Source organism: Scyliorhinus torazame, chromosome 2 (genome assembly GCF_047496885.1).
Source record: "Scyliorhinus torazame isolate Kashiwa2021f chromosome 2, sScyTor2.1, whole genome shotgun sequence".
NCBI lineage: Eukaryota > Metazoa > Chordata > Chondrichthyes > Carcharhiniformes > Scyliorhinidae > Scyliorhinus > Scyliorhinus torazame.
The window spans coordinates 402,122,877-402,140,257 of NC_092708.1; the positions used below are offsets into that span (position 1 = coordinate 402,122,877).

The 17,381-nt window shown below is 52.1% G+C and overlaps 1 protein-coding gene across 2 annotated transcripts in view; it reads left to right on the forward strand.

The window, feature by feature from the left end:
* LOC140406520 (translation initiation factor eIF2B subunit beta-like) overlaps window positions 1-17,381 on the forward strand; it is a 92,505-nt gene that overhangs the window by 27,429 nt on the left and 47,695 nt on the right. Inside the window, exon 7 of one of the 2 annotated variants that reach the window (XM_072494527.1) lies at window positions 5,820-5,886. The exons of the other annotated variant lie outside the window; for it this stretch is intronic. Coding sequence (XP_072350628.1) covers window positions 5,820-5,886 — 67 coding nt within the window. The remainder of the gene's footprint in view (window positions 1-5,819; window positions 5,887-17,381) is intronic. 2 annotated transcript variants of the gene reach the window in all.

A 17,381-nucleotide genomic window follows, 5' to 3' on the forward strand; every position in this document is an offset into this window, starting at 1 on the left:
CGGCTGTATTTGCTGATTGATGTTGTGACTGGGCTGGAGAAGGACCTGGCTGTATTTGCTGCTTGATGTTGTGACTGGGCTGGAGAGGGACCTGGCTGTATTCGCTGCTTGATGTTGTGACAGGGCTGGAGAGGGACCCGGCTGTATTTGCTGTTACTGTTGTGACAGGGCTGGAGAGGGACCCGGCTGTATTTGCTGCTTGATGTTGTGACTGGGCTGGAGAAGGACCCGGCTGTATTTGCTGTTACTGTTGTGACAGGGCTGGAGAGGGACCCGGCTGTATTTGCTGCTTGATGTTGTGACTGGGCTGGAGAGGGACCCGGCTGTATTTGCTGTTACTGTTGTGACAGGGCTGGAGAGGGACCCGGCTGTATTTGCTGTTACTGTTGTGACAGGGCTGGAGAGGGACCCGGCTGTATTTGCTGATTGATGTTGTGACAGTGCTGGAGAAGGACCTGGCTGTATTTGCTGATTGATGTTGTGACTGGGCTGGAGAGGGACCTGGCTGTATTTGCTGATTGATGTTGTGACAGTGCTGGAGAGGGACCTTGCTGTATTTGCTGATTGATGTTGTGACAGGGCTGGAGAGGGACCTGGCTGTATTTGCTGTTCCTGTTGTGACAGGGCTGGAGAAGGACCTGGCTGTATTTGCTGATTGATGTTGTGACAGGGCTGGAGAAGGACCTGGCTGTATTTGCTGATTGACGTTGTGACTGGGCTGGAGAGGGACCTGGCTGTATTTGCTGATTGACGTTGTGACTGGGCTGGAGAAGGACCTGGCTGTATTTGCTGATTGATGTTGTGACAGGGCTGGAGAGGGACCTGGCTGTATTTGCTGTTCCTGTTGTGACAGGGCTGGAGAAGGACCTGGCTGTATTTGCTGATTGATGTTGTGACAGGGCTGGAGAAGGACCTGGCTGTATTTGCTGCTTGATGTTGTGACAGGGCTGGAGAAGGACCTGGCTGTATTTGCTGCTTGATGTTGTGACAGGGCTGGAGAGGGACCTGGCTGTATTTGCTGCTTGATGTTGTGACAGTGCTGGAGAGGGACCTGGCTGTATTTGCTGATTGATGTTGTGACAGGGCTGGACAGGGACCTGGCTGTATTTGCTGCTTGATGTTGTGACAGTGCTGGAGAGGGACCTGGCTGTATTTGCTGCTTGATGTTGTGACAGGGCTGGACAGGGACCTGGCTGTATTTGCTGATTGATGTTGTGACAGGGCTGGAGAAGGACCCGGCTGTATTTGCTGATTGATGTTGTGACAGGGCTGGAGAAGGACCTGGCTGTATTTGCTGATTGATGTTGTGACAGGGCTGGAGAAGGACCCGGCTGTATTTGCTGCTTGATGTTGTGACTGGGCTGGAGAGGGACCTGGCTGTATTTGCTGATTGATGTTGTGACAGGGCTGGAGAAGGACCTGGCTGTATTTGCTGATTGATGTTGTGACAGGGCTGGAGAAGGACCCGGCTGTATTTGCTGATTGATGTTGTGACTGGGCTGGAGAGGGACCCGGCTGTATTTGCTGCTTGATGTTGTGACTGGGCTGGAGAAGGACCTGGCTGTATTTGCTGCTTGACGTTGTGACTGGGCTAGAGAAGGAACTGGCTGTATTTGCTTATTGATGTTGTGACTGGGCTGGAGAGGGACCCGGCTGTATTTGCTGATTGATGTTGTGACTGGGCTGGAGAAGGACCTGGCTGTATTTGATGCTTCCTGTTGTGACAGGGCTGGAGAGGGACCCGGCTGTATTTGCTGCTTGACGTTGTGACTGGGCTAGAGAAGGACCTGGCTGTATTTGCTTATTGATGTTGTGACTGGGCTGGAGAAGGACCTGGCTGTAGTTGCTGTTCCTGTTGTGACAGGGCTGGAGAGGGACCTGGCTGTATTTGCTGCTTGATGTTGTGAGTGCTGGAGAAGGACCTGGCTGTATTTGCTGATTGATGTTGGGACAGTGCTGGAGAGGGACCTGGCTGTAGTTGCTGCTTGATGTTGTGACAGGGCTGGACAGGGACCTGGCTGTATTTGCTGCTTGATGTTGTGACAGGGCTGGAGAAGGACCTGGCTGTATTTGCTGCTTGATGTTGTGACAGGGCTGGAGAGGGACCTGGCTGTATTTGCTGCTTGATGTTGTGACAGGGCTGGAGAAGGACCTGGCTGTATTTGCTGCTTGATGTTGTGACAGGGCTGGAGAAGGACCTGGCTGTATTTGCTGCTTCCTGGTGTGACAGGGCTGGAGAAGGACCCGGCTGTATTTGCTGCTTGATGTTGTGACAGGGCTGGAGAAGGACCCGGCTGTATTTGCTAATTGATGTTGTGACTGGGCTGGAGAGGGACCTGGCTGTATTTGCTGATTGATGTTGTGACAGGGCTGGAGAGGGACCTGGCTGTATTTGCTGTTCCTGTTGTGACAGGGCTGGAGAAGGACCTGGCTGTATTTGCTGATTGATGTTGTGACAGGGCTGGAGAAGGACCTGGCTGTATTTGCTGATTGACGTTGTGACTGGGCTGGAGAGGGACCTGGCTGTATTTGCTGTTCCTGTTGTGACAGGGCTGGAGAAGGACCTGGCTGTATTTGCTGATTGATGTTGTGACAGGGCTGGAGAAGGACCTGGCTGTATTTGCTGATTGATGTTGTGACTGGGCTGGAGAGGGACCTGGCTGTATTTGCTGTTCCTGTTGTGACAGGGCTGGAGAAGGACCTGGCTGTATTTGCTGATTGATGTTGTGACAGGGCTGGAGAAGGACCTGGCTGTATTTGCTGCTTGATGTTGTGACTGGGCTGGAGAAGGACCCGGCTGTATTTGCTGCTTGATGTTGTGACAGGGCTGGAGAAGGACCCGGCTGTATTTGCTGATTGATGTTGTGACAGGGCTGGAGAGGGACCCGGCTGTATTTGCTGATTGATGTTGTGACTGGGCTGGAGAAGGACCTGGCTGTATTTGCTGCTTGATGTTGTGACTGGGCTGGAGAGGGACCTGGCTGTATTCGCTGCTTGATGTTGTGACAGGGCTGGAGAGGGACCCGGCTGTATTTGCTGTTACTGTTGTGACAGGGCTGGAGAGGGACCCGGCTGTATTTGCTGCTTGATGTTGTGACTGGGCTGGAGAAGGACCCGGCTGTATTTGCTGTTACTGTTGTGACAGGGCTGGAGAGGGACCCGGCTGTATTTGCTGCTTGATGTTGTGACTGGGCTGGAGAGGGACCCGGCTGTATTTGCTGTTACTGTTGTGACAGGGCTGGAGAGGGACCCGGCTGTATTTGCTGTTACTGTTGTGACAGGGCTGGAGAGGGACCCGGCTGTATTTGCTGATTGATGTTGTGACAGTGCTGGAGAAGGACCTGGCTGTATTTGCTGATTGATGTTGTGACTGGGCTGGAGAGGGACCTGGCTGTATTTGCTGATTGATGTTGTGACAGTGCTGGAGAGGGACCTTGCTGTATTTGCTGATTGATGTTGTGACAGGGCTGGAGAGGGACCTGGCTGTATTTGCTGTTCCTGTTGTGACAGGGCTGGAGAAGGACCTGGCTGTATTTGCTGATTGATGTTGTGACAGGGCTGGAGAAGGACCTGGCTGTATTTGCTGATTGACGTTGTGACTGGGCTGGAGAGGGACCTGGCTGTATTTGCTGATTGACGTTGTGACTGGGCTGGAGAAGGACCTGGCTGTATTTGCTGATTGATGTTGTGACAGGGCTGGAGAGGGACCTGGCTGTATTTGCTGTTCCTGTTGTGACAGGGCTGGAGAAGGACCTGGCTGTATTTGCTGATTGATGTTGTGACAGGGCTGGAGAAGGACCTGGCTGTATTTGCTGCTTGATGTTGTGACAGGGCTGGAGAAGGACCTGGCTGTATTTGCTGCTTGATGTTGTGACAGGGCTGGAGAGGGACCTGGCTGTATTTGCTGCTTGATGTTGTGACAGTGCTGGAGAGGGACCTGGCTGTATTTGCTGATTGATGTTGTGACAGGGCTGGACAGGGACCTGGCTGTATTTGCTGCTTGATGTTGTGACAGTGCTGGAGAGGGACCTGGCTGTATTTGCTGCTTGATGTTGTGACAGGGCTGGACAGGGACCTGGCTGTATTTGCTGATTGATGTTGTGACAGGGCTGGAGAGGGACCCGGCTGTATTTGCTGTTCCTGTTGTGACAGGGCTGGAGAGGGACCTGGCTGTATTTGCTGCTTGATGTTGTGACAGGGCTGGAGAGGGACCCGGCTGTATTTGCTGCTTGATGTTGTGACAGGGCTAGAGAGGGACCTGGCTGTATTTGCTGCTTGATGTTGTGACAGGGCTGGCTGTATTTGCTGCTTGATGTTGTGACTGGGCTGGAGAAGGACCTGGCTGTATTTGCTGCTTGATGTTGTGACTGGGCTGGAGAAGGACCTGGCTGTATTTGCTGATTGATGTTGTGACAGGGCTGGAGAAGGACCTGGCTGTATTTGCTGTTCCTGTTGTGACAGGGCTGGAGAGGGACCTGGCTGTATTTGCTGCTTCTTGTTGTGACTGGGCTGGAGAAGGACCTGGCTGTATTTGATGCTTCCTGTTGTGACAGGGCTGGAGAAGGACCTGGCTGTATTTGCTGATTGATGTTGTGACAGGGCTGGAGAAGGACCTGGCTGTATTTGCTGCTTGACGTTGTGACAGGGCTGGAGAAGGACCTGGCTGTATTTGCTGCTTGATGTTGTGACTGGGCTGGAGAAGGACCTGGCTGTATTTGCTGCTTGATGTTGTGACCGGGCTGGAGAAGGACCTGGCTGTATTTGCTGCTTCTTGTTGTGACTGGGCTGGAGAAGGACCTGGCTGTATTTGATGCTTCCTGTTGTGACAGGGCTGGAGAGGGACCTGGCTATATTTGCTGCTTCTTGTTGTGACTGGGCTGGAGAAGGACCTGGCTGTATTTGATGCTTCCTGTTGTGACAGGGCTGGAGAGGGACCTGGCTGTATTTGCTGCTTGATGTTGTGACTGTGCTGGAGAGGGACCTGGCTGTATTTGATGCTTCCTGTTGTGACTGGGCTGGAGAAGGACCTGGCTGTATTTGCTGATTGATGTTGTGACTGGGCTGGAGAAGGACCTGGCTGTATTTGCTGCTTGATGTTGTGACTGGGCTGGAGAAGGACCTGGCTGTATTTGATGCTTCCTGTTGTGACAGGGCTGGAGAGGGACCTGGCTATATTTGCTGCTTCTTGTTGTGACTGGGCTGGAGAAGGACCTGGCTGTATTTGATGCTTCCTGTTGTGACAGGGCTGGAGAGGGACCTGGCTGTATTTGCTGCTTGATGTTGTGACTGTGCTGGAGAGGGACCTGGCTGTATTTGATGCTTCCTGTTGTGACTGGGCTGGAGAAGGACCTGGCTGTATTTGCTGATTGATGTTGTGACTGGGCTGGAGAAGGACCTGGCTGTATTTGCTGATTGATGTTGTGACAGGGCTGGAGAAGGACCTGGCTGTATTTGCTGATTGATGTTGTGACTGGGCTGGAGAGTGACCTGGCTGTATTTGCTGCTTGATGTTGTGACAGGGCTGGAGAAGGACCTGGCTGTATTTGCTGATTGATGTTGTGACAGGGCTGGAGAGGGACCTGGCTGTATTTGCTGTTCCTGTTGTGACAGGGCTGGAGAGGGACCTGGCTGTATTTGCTGCTTGATGTTGTGACAGTGCTGGAGAAGGACCTGGCTGTATTTGCTGATTGATGTTGTGACAGGGCTGGAGAGGGACCTGGCTGTATTTGCTGCTTCTTGTTGTGACTGGGCTGGAGAAGGACCTGGCTGTATTTGCTGCTTGATGAGTTGCTGCTGTTACTCTTTTTCTTGATTTGCAGTTTCCCAACGAGGAGAACACATTTCACAAGTTTGTTTCGCCGCAGGAGGTTCTCCCCTTCACAGAAGGTAGGTGCCCTGGTCACAGAGTTTGGTTCAGGGCAGTCTGTGTCCTGGGGAGTCGTAGAGACACACAGTGCACAAGAGTCGGCCCATCGAGTCTGCACTGACAAAACAATCAACACTAATCCCTCTTCCCAGCACTTGATGCACAGACTTGAATGTTCTGACATTTAAAGAGCTTATCCAAGTATTTTGTAAAGGTTGTGAGGTTTCCAGGCTCCACGACCCTCCCAAGCCGTGAATCCCAGATTCCCAACACCCTCTGGGTAAATTTGTTTTCCTCAACCCTCTCTGAACCTCCTGCCTTTCTCCTTAAAATTCTGCCCCCTTGTTATTGACTCTTCAACTAAGGGGAGCAGATATTTTCTATCCACTCTGTCCATACCCCTCATAATCTTATACATCTCGATGACATCCCCTCCTCCCCCCAGCCTTCTCTGCTCCAAAGAAAACAACCCGAGCTTATCCAGTCTCTCTTCATGGCTACAATGCTCCATCCCAGGCAACATGCTGGTGAATCTCCTCTGCACCCCCTCTACTGCATCCTTCCTATAGCGCGATGACCAGAACTGAACACACTGCTTCAGCTGTGGCCTGACAAGCCCTGTACAACTCCAACATAACCTCCCTGCTCTTATAATCTAGGCCACGACTGATAAAGGCAGGTGTCCAATATGTCGCCTTAACTAACCTATTATTAACCTGTCCTGCTGACTTCAGGGGTCTGTTGACTGGAACCCCAAGATCCCTCTGTTCCTCTGAGATTCCTCGTGTCCTGACATTCATTGAGTTCTCCCTTGTGTTTCTCCTTCCAAAGTCACCTCACGCTTTTCAGAGTTATATTCCATCTGCCTCTGATCTGCCCATCTGACCAATCCGTATATAATCCTTCTGCAACCTAACACCTTCATCCTCACTATTAACCACCAGGACAGATACAGCACGGGGTTAGATACAGAGTAAAGCTGCATCTACACTGTCCCCATCAAGCACTCCCAGGACAGGTACAGCACGGGGTTAGATACAGAGTAAAGCTGCATCTACACTGTCCCCATCAAGCACTCCCAGGACAGGTACAGCACGGGGTTAGATACAGAGTAAAGCTGCCTCTACACTGTCCCCATCAAACACTCCCAGGACAGGTACAGCACGGGGTTAGATACAGAGTAAAGCTCCCTCTACACTGTCCCCATCAAACACTCCCAGGACAGGTACAGCACGGGGTTAGGTACAGAGTAAAGCTACCTCTACACTGTCCCCATCAAATACTCCCAGGACAGGTACAGCACGGGGTTAGATACAGAGTAAAGCTCCCTCTACACTGTCCCCATCAAACACTCCCAGGACAGGTACAGCACGGGGTTAGGCACAGAGTAAAGCTCCCTCTACACTGTCCCCATCAAATACTCCCAGGACAGGTACAGCACAGGGTTAGGTACAGAGTAAAGCTTCCTCTACACTGTCCCCATCAAACACTCCCAGGACAGGTACAGCACGGGGTTAGATACAGAGTGAAGCTCCCTCTACACTGTCCCCATCAAAAACTCCCAGGACAGGTACAGCACGGGGATAGATACAGAGTAAAGCTCCCTCTGCACTGACTCCATCAAACACTCCCAGGACAGGTGCAGCACGGGGTTAGATACAGAGTAAGGCTCCCTCTACACTGTCCCCATCAACACTCCCAGGGCAGGTATAGCACGGGGCTAGATACAAAGTAAAGCTCCCTCTACACTGTCCCCATCAAACACTCCCAGGACAGGTACAGCACGGGGTTAGATACAAAATAAAGCTCCCTCTACACTATCCCCATCAAACACTCCCAGGACAGGTACAGCACGGGGTTAGATACAGAGTAATGCTCCCTCTACAATGTCCCCATCAAACACTCCCAGGACAGGTACAGCACGGGGTTAGATACAGAGTAAAGCTCCCTCTACACTGTCCCCATCAAACACTCCCAGGACAGGTACAGCACGGGGTTAGATACAGAGTAAAGCTCCCTCTACACTGTCTCCATCAAACACTCCCAGGACAAGTACAGCACGGGGTTAGATACAGAGTAAAGCTCCCTCTACACTGTCCCCATCAAACACTCCCAGGACAGGTACAGCACGGGATTAGGTACAGAGTAAAGCTGCCTCTACACTCTCCCCATCAAACACTCCCAGGACAGGTACAGCACGGGGTTAGATACAGAGTAAAGCTCCCTCTACACTGTCCCCATCAAACACTCCCAGGACAGGTACAGCACGGGGTTAGGTACAGAGTAAAGCTCCCTCTACACTGTCCCCATCAAATACTCCCAGGACAGGTACAGCACGGGGTTAGATAGAGAGTAAAGCTCCCTCTACACTGTCCCCATCAAACACTCCCAGGACAGGTACAGCACGGGGATAGGTACAGAGTAAAGCTTCCTCTACACTGTCCCCATCAAACACTCCCAGGACAGGTACAGCACGGGGTTAGATACAGAGTAAAGCTCCCTCTACACTGTCCCCATCAAAAACTCCCAGGACAGGTACAGCACGGGGTTAGATACAGAGTAAAGCTCCCTCTACACTGTCCCCATCAAACACTCCCAGGACAGGTACAGCACGGGGTTAGATACAGAGTAAAGCTCCCACTACACTGTCCCCATCAAAAACCCCCAGGACAGGTACAGCACGGGGATAGATACAGAGTAAAGCTCCCTCTACACTGTCCCCATCAAACACACCCAGGACAGGTACAGCACGGGGTTAGATACAGAGTAAAGCTTCCTCTACACTGTCCCCTTCAAACACTCCCAGGACAGGTACAGCACGGGGTTAGATACAGAGTAAAGCTCCCTCTACACTGTCCCAATCAAACACTCCCAGGACAGGTACAGCACGGGGTTAGGTACAGAGTAAAGCTCCCACTACACTGTCCCCATCAAACACTCCCAGGACAGGTACAGCACGGGGTTAGATACAGAGTAAAGCTCCCTCTACACTGTCCCCATCAAACACTCCCAGGACAGGTACAGCACGGGGTTGGATACAGAGTAAAGCTCCCTCTACACTGTCCCCATCAAACACTCCACGGACCGGTACAGCACGGGGTTAGATACAGAGTAAAGCTCCCTCTACACTGTCCCCATCAAACACTCCCAGGACAGGTACAGCGCGGGGTTAGATACAAAGTAAAGCTCCCTCTACACGGTCCCCATCAAATACTCCCAGGACAGGGACAGCACGGGGTTAGATACAGAGTAAAGCTCCCTCGACACTGTCCCCATCAAACACTCCCAGGACAGGTACAGCACGGGGTTAGATACAGAGAAAAGCTCCCTCGACACTGTCCCCATCAAACACTCCCCGGACAGGTACAGCACGGGGTTAGATACAGAGTAAAGCTCCCTCGACACTGTCCCCATCAAACACTCCCAGGACAGGTACAGCGTGGGGTTAGATACAAAGTAAAGCTCCCTCTGCACTGTCCCCATCAAACACTCCCAGGACAGGTACAGCACGGGGTTAGATACAGAGTAAAGCTCCCGCTACACTGTCCCCATCAAACACTCCACGGACCGGTACAGCACGGGGTTAGATACAGAGTAAAGCTCCCTCTCCACTGTCCCCATCAAAAACTCCCAGGACAGGTACAGCACGGGGATAGATACAGAGTAAAGCTGCCTCTACACTCTCCCCATCAAACACTCCCAGGACAGGTACAGCACGGGGTTAGATACAGAGTAAAGCTCGCTCTACACTGTCCCCATCAAACACTCCCAGGACAGGTACAGCACGGGGTTAGATACAGAGTAAAGCTCCCTCTACACTGTCCCCATCAAACACTCCCAGGACAGGTACAGCACGGGGTTAGATACAGAGTAAAGCTCCCTCTACACTGTCCCCATCAAACACTCCCAGGACAGATACAGCACGGGGTTAGGTACAGAGTAAAGCTCCCTCTACACTGTCCCCATCAAATACACCCAGGACAGGTACAGCACGGGGTTAGATAGAGAGTAAATCTCCCTCTACACTGTCCCATTCAAACACTCCCAGGACAGGTACAGCACGGGGTTAGGCACAGAGTAAAACTCCCTCTACACTGTCCCCATCAAACACTCCCAGGACAGGTACAGCACGGGGATAGATACAGAGTAAAGCTCCCTCTACACTGTCCCCATCAAACACTCCCAGGACAGGTACAGCACAGGGTTAGGTACAGAGTAAAGCTACCTCTACACTGTCCCCATCAAATACTCCCAGGACAGGTACAGCACGGGGTTAGATACAGAGTATAGCTCCCTCTACACATTCCCCAGCAAACACTCCCAGGACAGGTACAGCACGGGGTTAGGTACAGAGTAAAGCTCCCTCTACACTGTCCCCATCAAACATTCCCAGGACAGGTACAGCACGGGGTTAGATACAGAGTAAAGCTGCCTCTACACTCTCCCCATCAAACACTCCCAGGACAGGTACAGCACGGGGTTAGATACAGAGTAAAGCTCGCTCTACACTGTCCCCATCAAACACTCCCAGGACAGGTACAGCACGGGGTTAGACACAGAGTAAAGCTCCCTCTACACTGTCCCCATCAAACACTCCCAGGACAGATACAGCACGGGGTTAGGTACAGAGTAAAGCTCCCTCTACACTGTCCCATTCAAACACTCCCAGGACAGGTACAGCACGGGGATAGATACAGAGTAAAGCTCCCTCAACACTGTCCCCATCAAACATTCCCAGGACAGGTACAGCACGGGGTTAGATACAGAGTAAAGCTCCCTCTACACTGTCCCCATCAAACACTCCCAGGCCAGGTACAGCACGGGGTTAGGTACAGAGTAAAGCTGCATCTACACTGTCCCCATCAAGCACTCCCAGGACAGGTACAGCACGGGGTTAGATACAGAGTAAAGCTGCCTCTACACTGTCCCCACCAAACACTCCCAGGACAGGTACAGCACGGGGTTAGATACAGAGTAAAGCTCCCTCTACACTGTCCCCATTAAACACTCCCGGGACAGGTACAGCACGGGGTTAGGTACAGAGTAAAGCTACCTCTACACTGTCCCCATCAAATACTCCCAGGACAGGTACAGCACGGGGTTAGATACAGAGTAAAGCTCCCTCTACACTGTCCCCATCAAACACTCCCAGGACAGGTACAGCACGGGGTTAGGTACAGAGTAAAGCTGCATCTACACTGTCCCCATCAAGCACTCCCAGGACAGGTACAGCACGGGGTTAGTTACAGAGTAAAGCTGCCTCTACACTGTCCCCATCAAACACTCCCAGGACAGGTACAGCACGGGGTTAGATACAGAGTAAAGCTCCCTCTACACTGTCCCCATCAAACACTCCCAGGACAGGTACAGCACAGGGTTAGGTACAGAGTAAAGCTACCTCTACACTGTCCCCATCAAATACTCCCAGGACAGGTACAGCACGGGGTTAGATACAGAGTATAGCTCCCTCTACACATTCCCCATCAAACACTCCCAGGACAGGTACAGCACGGGGTTAGGTACAGAGTAAAGCTCCCTCTACACTGTCTCCATCAAACACTCCCAGGACAGGTACAGCACGGGGATAGATACAGAGTAAAGCTCCCTCTACACTGTCCCCATCAAACACTCCCAGGACAGGTACAGCACAGGGTTAGGTACAGAGTAAAGCTACCTCTACACTGTCCCCATCAAATACTCCCAGGACAGGTACAGCACGGGGTTAGATACAGAGTATAGCTCCCTCTACACATTCCCCATCAAACACTCCCAGGACAGGTACAGCACGGGGTTAGGTACAGAGTAAAGCTCCCTCTACACTGTCCCCATCAAACATTCCCAGGACAGGTACAGCACGGGGTTAGATACAGAGTAAAGCTGCCTCTACACTCTCCCCATCAAACACTCCCAGGACAGGTACAGCACGGGGTTAGATACAGAGTAAAGCTCGCTCTACACTGTCCCCATCAAACACTCCCAGGACAGGTACAGCACGGGGTTAGACACAGAGTAAAGCTCCCTCTACACTGTCCCCATCAAACACTCCCAGGACAGATACAGCACGGGGTTAGGTACAGAGTAAAGCTCCCTCTACACTGTCCCATTCAAACACTCCCAGGACAGGTACAGCACGGGGATAGATACAGAGTAAAGCTCCCTCAACACTGTCCCCATCAAACATTCCCAGGACAGGTACAGCACGGGGTTAGATACAGAGTAAAGCTCCCTCTACACTGTCCCCATCAAACACTCCCAGGCCAGGTACAGCACGGGGTTAGGTACAGAGTAAAGCTGCATCTACACTGTCCCCATCAAGCACTCCCAGGACAGGTACAGCACGGGGTTAGATACAGAGTAAAGCTGCCTCTACACTGTCCCCACCAAACACTCCCAGGACAGGTACAGCACGGGGTTAGATACAGAGTAAAGCTCCCTCTACACTGTCCCCATCAAACACTCCCGGGACAGGTACAGCACGGGGTTAGGTACAGAGTAAAGCTACCTCTACACTGTCCCCGTCAAATACTCCCAGGACAGGTACAGCACGGGGTTAGATACAGAGTAAAGCTCCCTCTACACTGTCCCCATCAAACACTCCCAGGACAGGTACAGCACGGGGTTAGGTACAGAGTAAAGCTGCATCTACACTGTCCCCATCAAGCACTCCCAGGACAGGTACAGCACGGGGTTAGTTACAGAGTAAAGCTGCCTCTACACTGTCCCCATCAAACACTCCCAGGACAGGTACAGCACGGGGTTAGATACAGAGTAAAGCTCCCTCTACACTGTCCCCATCAAACACTCCCAGGACAGGTACAGCACAGGGTTAGGTACAGAGTAAAGCTACCTCTACACTGTCCCCATCAAATACTCCCAGGACAGGTACAGCACGGGGTTAGATACAGAGTATAGCTCCCTCTACACATTCCCCATCAAACACTCCCAGGACAGGTACAGCACGGGGTTAGGTACAGAGTAAAGCTCCCTCTACACTGTCCCCATCAAACATTCCCAGGACAGGTACAGCACGGGGTTAGATACAGAGTAAAGCTCCCTCTACACTGTCCCCATCAAACATTCCCAGGACAGGTACAGCTCGGGGTTAGATACAGAGTAAAGCTCCCTCTACACTGTCCCCATCAAACATTCCCAGGACAGGTACAGCACGGGTTAGGTACAGAGTAAAGCTGCCTCTACACTCTCCCCATCAAACACTCCCAGGACAGGTACAGCGTGGGGTTAGATACAAAGTAAAGCTCCCTCTGCACTGTCCCCATCAAACACTCCCAGGACAGGTACAGCACGGGGTTAGATACAGAGTAAAGCTCCCGCTACACTGTCCCCATCAAACACCCAACGGACCGGTACAGCACGGGGTTAGATACAGAGTAAAGCTCCCTCTACACTGTCCCCATCAAACACTCCCAGGACAGATACAGCACGGGGTTAGGTACAGAGTAAAGCTCCCTCTACACTGTCCCATTCAAACACTCCCAGGACAGGTACAGCACGGGGATAGATCCAGAGTAAAGCTCCCTCAACACTGTCCCCATCAAACATTCCCAGGACAGGTACAGCACGGGGTTAGATACAGAGTAAAGCTCCCTCTACACTGTCCCCATCAAACACTCCCAGGCCAGGTACAGCACGGGGTTAGGTACAGAGTAAAGCTGCATCTACACTGTCCCCATCAAGCACTCCCAGGACAGGTACAGCACGGGGTTAGATACAGAGTAAAGCTGCCTCTACACTGTCCCCACCAAACACTCCCAGGACAGGTACAGCACGGGGTTAGATACAGAGTAAAGCTCCCTCTACACTGTCCCCATCAAACACTCCCGGGACAGGTACAGCACGGGGTTAGGTACAGAGTAAAGCTACCTCTACACTGTCCCCGTCAAATACTCCCAGGACAGGTACAGCACGGGGTTAGATACAGAGTAAAGCTCCCTCTACACTGTCCCCATCAAACACTCCCAGGACAGGTACAGCACGGGGTTAGGTACAGAGTAAAGCTGCATCTACACTGTCCCCATCAAGCACTCCCAGGACAGGTACAGCACGGGGTTAGTTACAGAGTAAAGCTGCCTCTACACTGTCCCCATCAAACACTCCCAGGACAGGTACAGCACGGGGTTAGATACAGAGTAAAGCTCCCTCTACACTGTCCCCATCAAACACTCCCAGGACAGGTACAGCACAGGGTTAGGTACAGAGTAAAGCTACCTCTACACTGTCCCCATCAAATACTCCCAGGACAGGTACAGCACGGGGTTAGATACAGAGTATAGCTCCCTCTACACATTCCCCATCAAACACTCCCAGGACAGGTACAGCACGGGGTTAGGTACAGAGTAAAGCTCCCTCTACACTGTCCCCATCAAACATTCCCAGGACAGGTACAGCACGGGGTTAGATACAGAGTAAAGCTCCCTCTACACTGTCCCCATCAAACATTCCCAGGACAGGTACAGCTCGGGGTTAGATACAGAGTAAAGCTCCCTCTACACTGTCCCCATCAAACATTCCCAGGACAGGTACAGCACGGGTTAGGTACAGAGTAAAGCTGCCTCTACACTCTCCCCATCAAACACTCCCAGGACAGGTACAGCGTGGGGTTAGATACAAAGTAAAGCTCCCTCTGCACTGTCCCCATCAAACACTCCCAGGACAGGTACAGCACGGGGTTAGATACAGAGTAAAGCTCCCGCTACACTGTCCCCATCAAACACCCAACGGACCGGTACAGCACGGGGTTAGATACAGAGTAAAGCTCCCTCTCCACTGTCCCCATCAAACACTCCCAGGACAGGTACAGCGCGGGGTTAGATACAAAGTAAAGCTCCCTCTACACTGTCCCCATCAAATACTCCCAGGACAGGTACAGCACGGGGTTAGATACAGAGTAAAGCTCCCTCTACACTGTCCCCATCAAACACTCCCTGGACAGGTACAGCACGGGATTAGATACAGAGTAAAGCTCCCTCTACACTGTCCCCATCAAACACTCCCAGGACAGGTACAGCACGGGGTTAGATACAGAGTAAAGCTCCCTCTACACTGTCCCTATCAAACACTGCCAGGCCAGGTACAGCACGGGGTTGGATACAAAGTAAAGCTCCCTCTACACTGTCCCCATCAAACACAACAAGGACAGGTACAGCACGGGGTTAGATACAGAGTAAAGCTTCCTCTACACTGTCCCCATCAAACACTCCCAGGACAGGTACAGCACGGGGTTAGATACAGAGTAAAGCTCCCTCTACACTGTCTCCATCAAACACTCCCAGGACAGGTACAGCACGGGGTTAGATACAGAGTAAAGCTCCCTCTACACTGTCTCCATCAAACACTCCCAGGACAGGTACAGCACGGGGTTAGATACAGAGTAAAGCTCGCTCTACACTATCCCTATCAAACACTCCCAGGACAGGTACAGCACGGGGTTAGATACAGAGTAAAGCTCGCTCTACACTGTCCCCATCAAACACTCCCAGGACAGGTACAGCACGGGGTTAGATACAGAGTAAAGCTCCCTCGACACTGTCCCCATCAAACACTCCCAGGACAGGTACAGCACGGGGTTGGATACAGAGTAAAGCTCCCTCTACACTGTCCCCATCAAACACTCCCAGGACAGGTACAGCACGGGGTTAGGTACAGAATAAAGCTCCCACTACACTGTCCCCATCAAACACTCACAGGACAGGTACAGCACGGGGTTAGATACAGAGTAAAGCTCCCTCTCCACTGTCCCCATCAAACACTCCCAGGACAGATACAGCAAGGGGTTGGATACAGAGTAAAGCTCCCTCTACACTGTCCCCATGAAACACTCCACGGACCGGTACAGCACGGGGTTAGATACAGAGTAAAGCTCCCTCTACACTGTCCCCATCAAACACTCCCAGGACAGGTACAGCGCGGGGTTAGATACAAAGTAAAGCTCCCTCTCCATGGTCCCCATCAAATACTCCCAGGACAGGTACAGCACGGGGTTAGATACAGAGTAAAGCTCCCTCGACACTGTCCCCATCAAACACTCCCAGGACAGGTACAGCACGGGGTTAGATACAGAGTAAAGCTCCCTCGACACTGTCCCCATCAAACACTCCCCGGACAGGTACAGCACGGGGTTAGATACAGAGTAAAGCTCCCTCGACACAGTCCCCATCAAACACTCCCAGGACAGGTACAGCGTGGGGTTAGATACAAAGTAAAGCTCCCTCTGCACTGTCCCCATCAAACACTCCCAGGACAGGTACAGCACGGGGTTAGATACAGAGTAAAGCTCCCGCTACACTGTCCCCATCAAACACTCCCAGGACAGGTACAGCACGGGGTTAGACACAGAGTAAAGCTCCCTCTACACTGTCCCCATCAAACACTCCCAGGACAGATACAGCACGGGGTTAGGTACAGAGTAAAGCTCCCTCTACACTGTCCCATTCAAACACTCCCAGGACAGGTACAGCACGGGGATAGATACAGAGTAAAGCTCCCTCAACACTGTCCCCATCAAACATTCCCAGGACAGGTACAGCACGGGGTTAGATACAGAGTAAAGCTCCCTCTACACTGTCCCCATCAAACACTCCCAGGCCAGGTACAGCACGGGGTTAGGTACAGAGTAAAGCTGCATCTACACTGTCCCCATCAAGCACTCCCAGGACAGGTACAGCACGGGGTTAGATACAGAGTAAAGCTGCCTCTACACTGTCCCCACCAAACACTCCCAGGACAGGTACAGCACGGGGTTAGATACAGAGTAAAGCTCCCTCTACACTGTCCCCATCAAACACTCCCGGGACAGGTACAGCACGGGGTTAGGTACAGAGTAAAGCTACCTCTACACTGTCCCCGTCAAATACTCCCAGGACAGGTACAGCACGGGGTTAGATACAGAGTAAAGCTCCCTCTACACTGTCCCCATCAAACACTCCCAGGACAGGTACAGCACGGGGTTAGGTACAGAGTAAAGCTGCATCTACACTGTCCCCATCAAGCACTCCCAGGACAGGTACAGCACGGGGTTAGTTACAGAGTAAAGCTGCCTCTACACTGTCCCCATCAAACACTCCCAGGACAGGTACAGCACGGGGTTAGATACAGAGTAAAGCTCCCTCTACACTGTCCCCATCAAACACTCCCAGGACAGGTACAGCACAGGGTTAGGTACAGAGTAAAGCTACCTCTACACTGTCCCCATCAAATACTCCCAGGACAGGTACAGCACGGGGTTAGATACAGAGTATAGCTCCCTCTACACATTCCCCATCAAACACTCCCAGGACAGGTACAGCACGGGGTTAGGTACAGAGTAAAGCTCCCTCTACACTGTCCCCATCAAACATTCCCAGGACAGGTACAGCACGGGGTTAGATACAGAGTAAAGCTCCCTCTACACTGTCCCCATCAAACATTCCCAGGACAGGTACAGCTCGGGGTTAGATACAGAGTAAAGCTCCCTCTACACTGTCCCCATCAAACATTCCCAGGACAGGTACAGCACGGG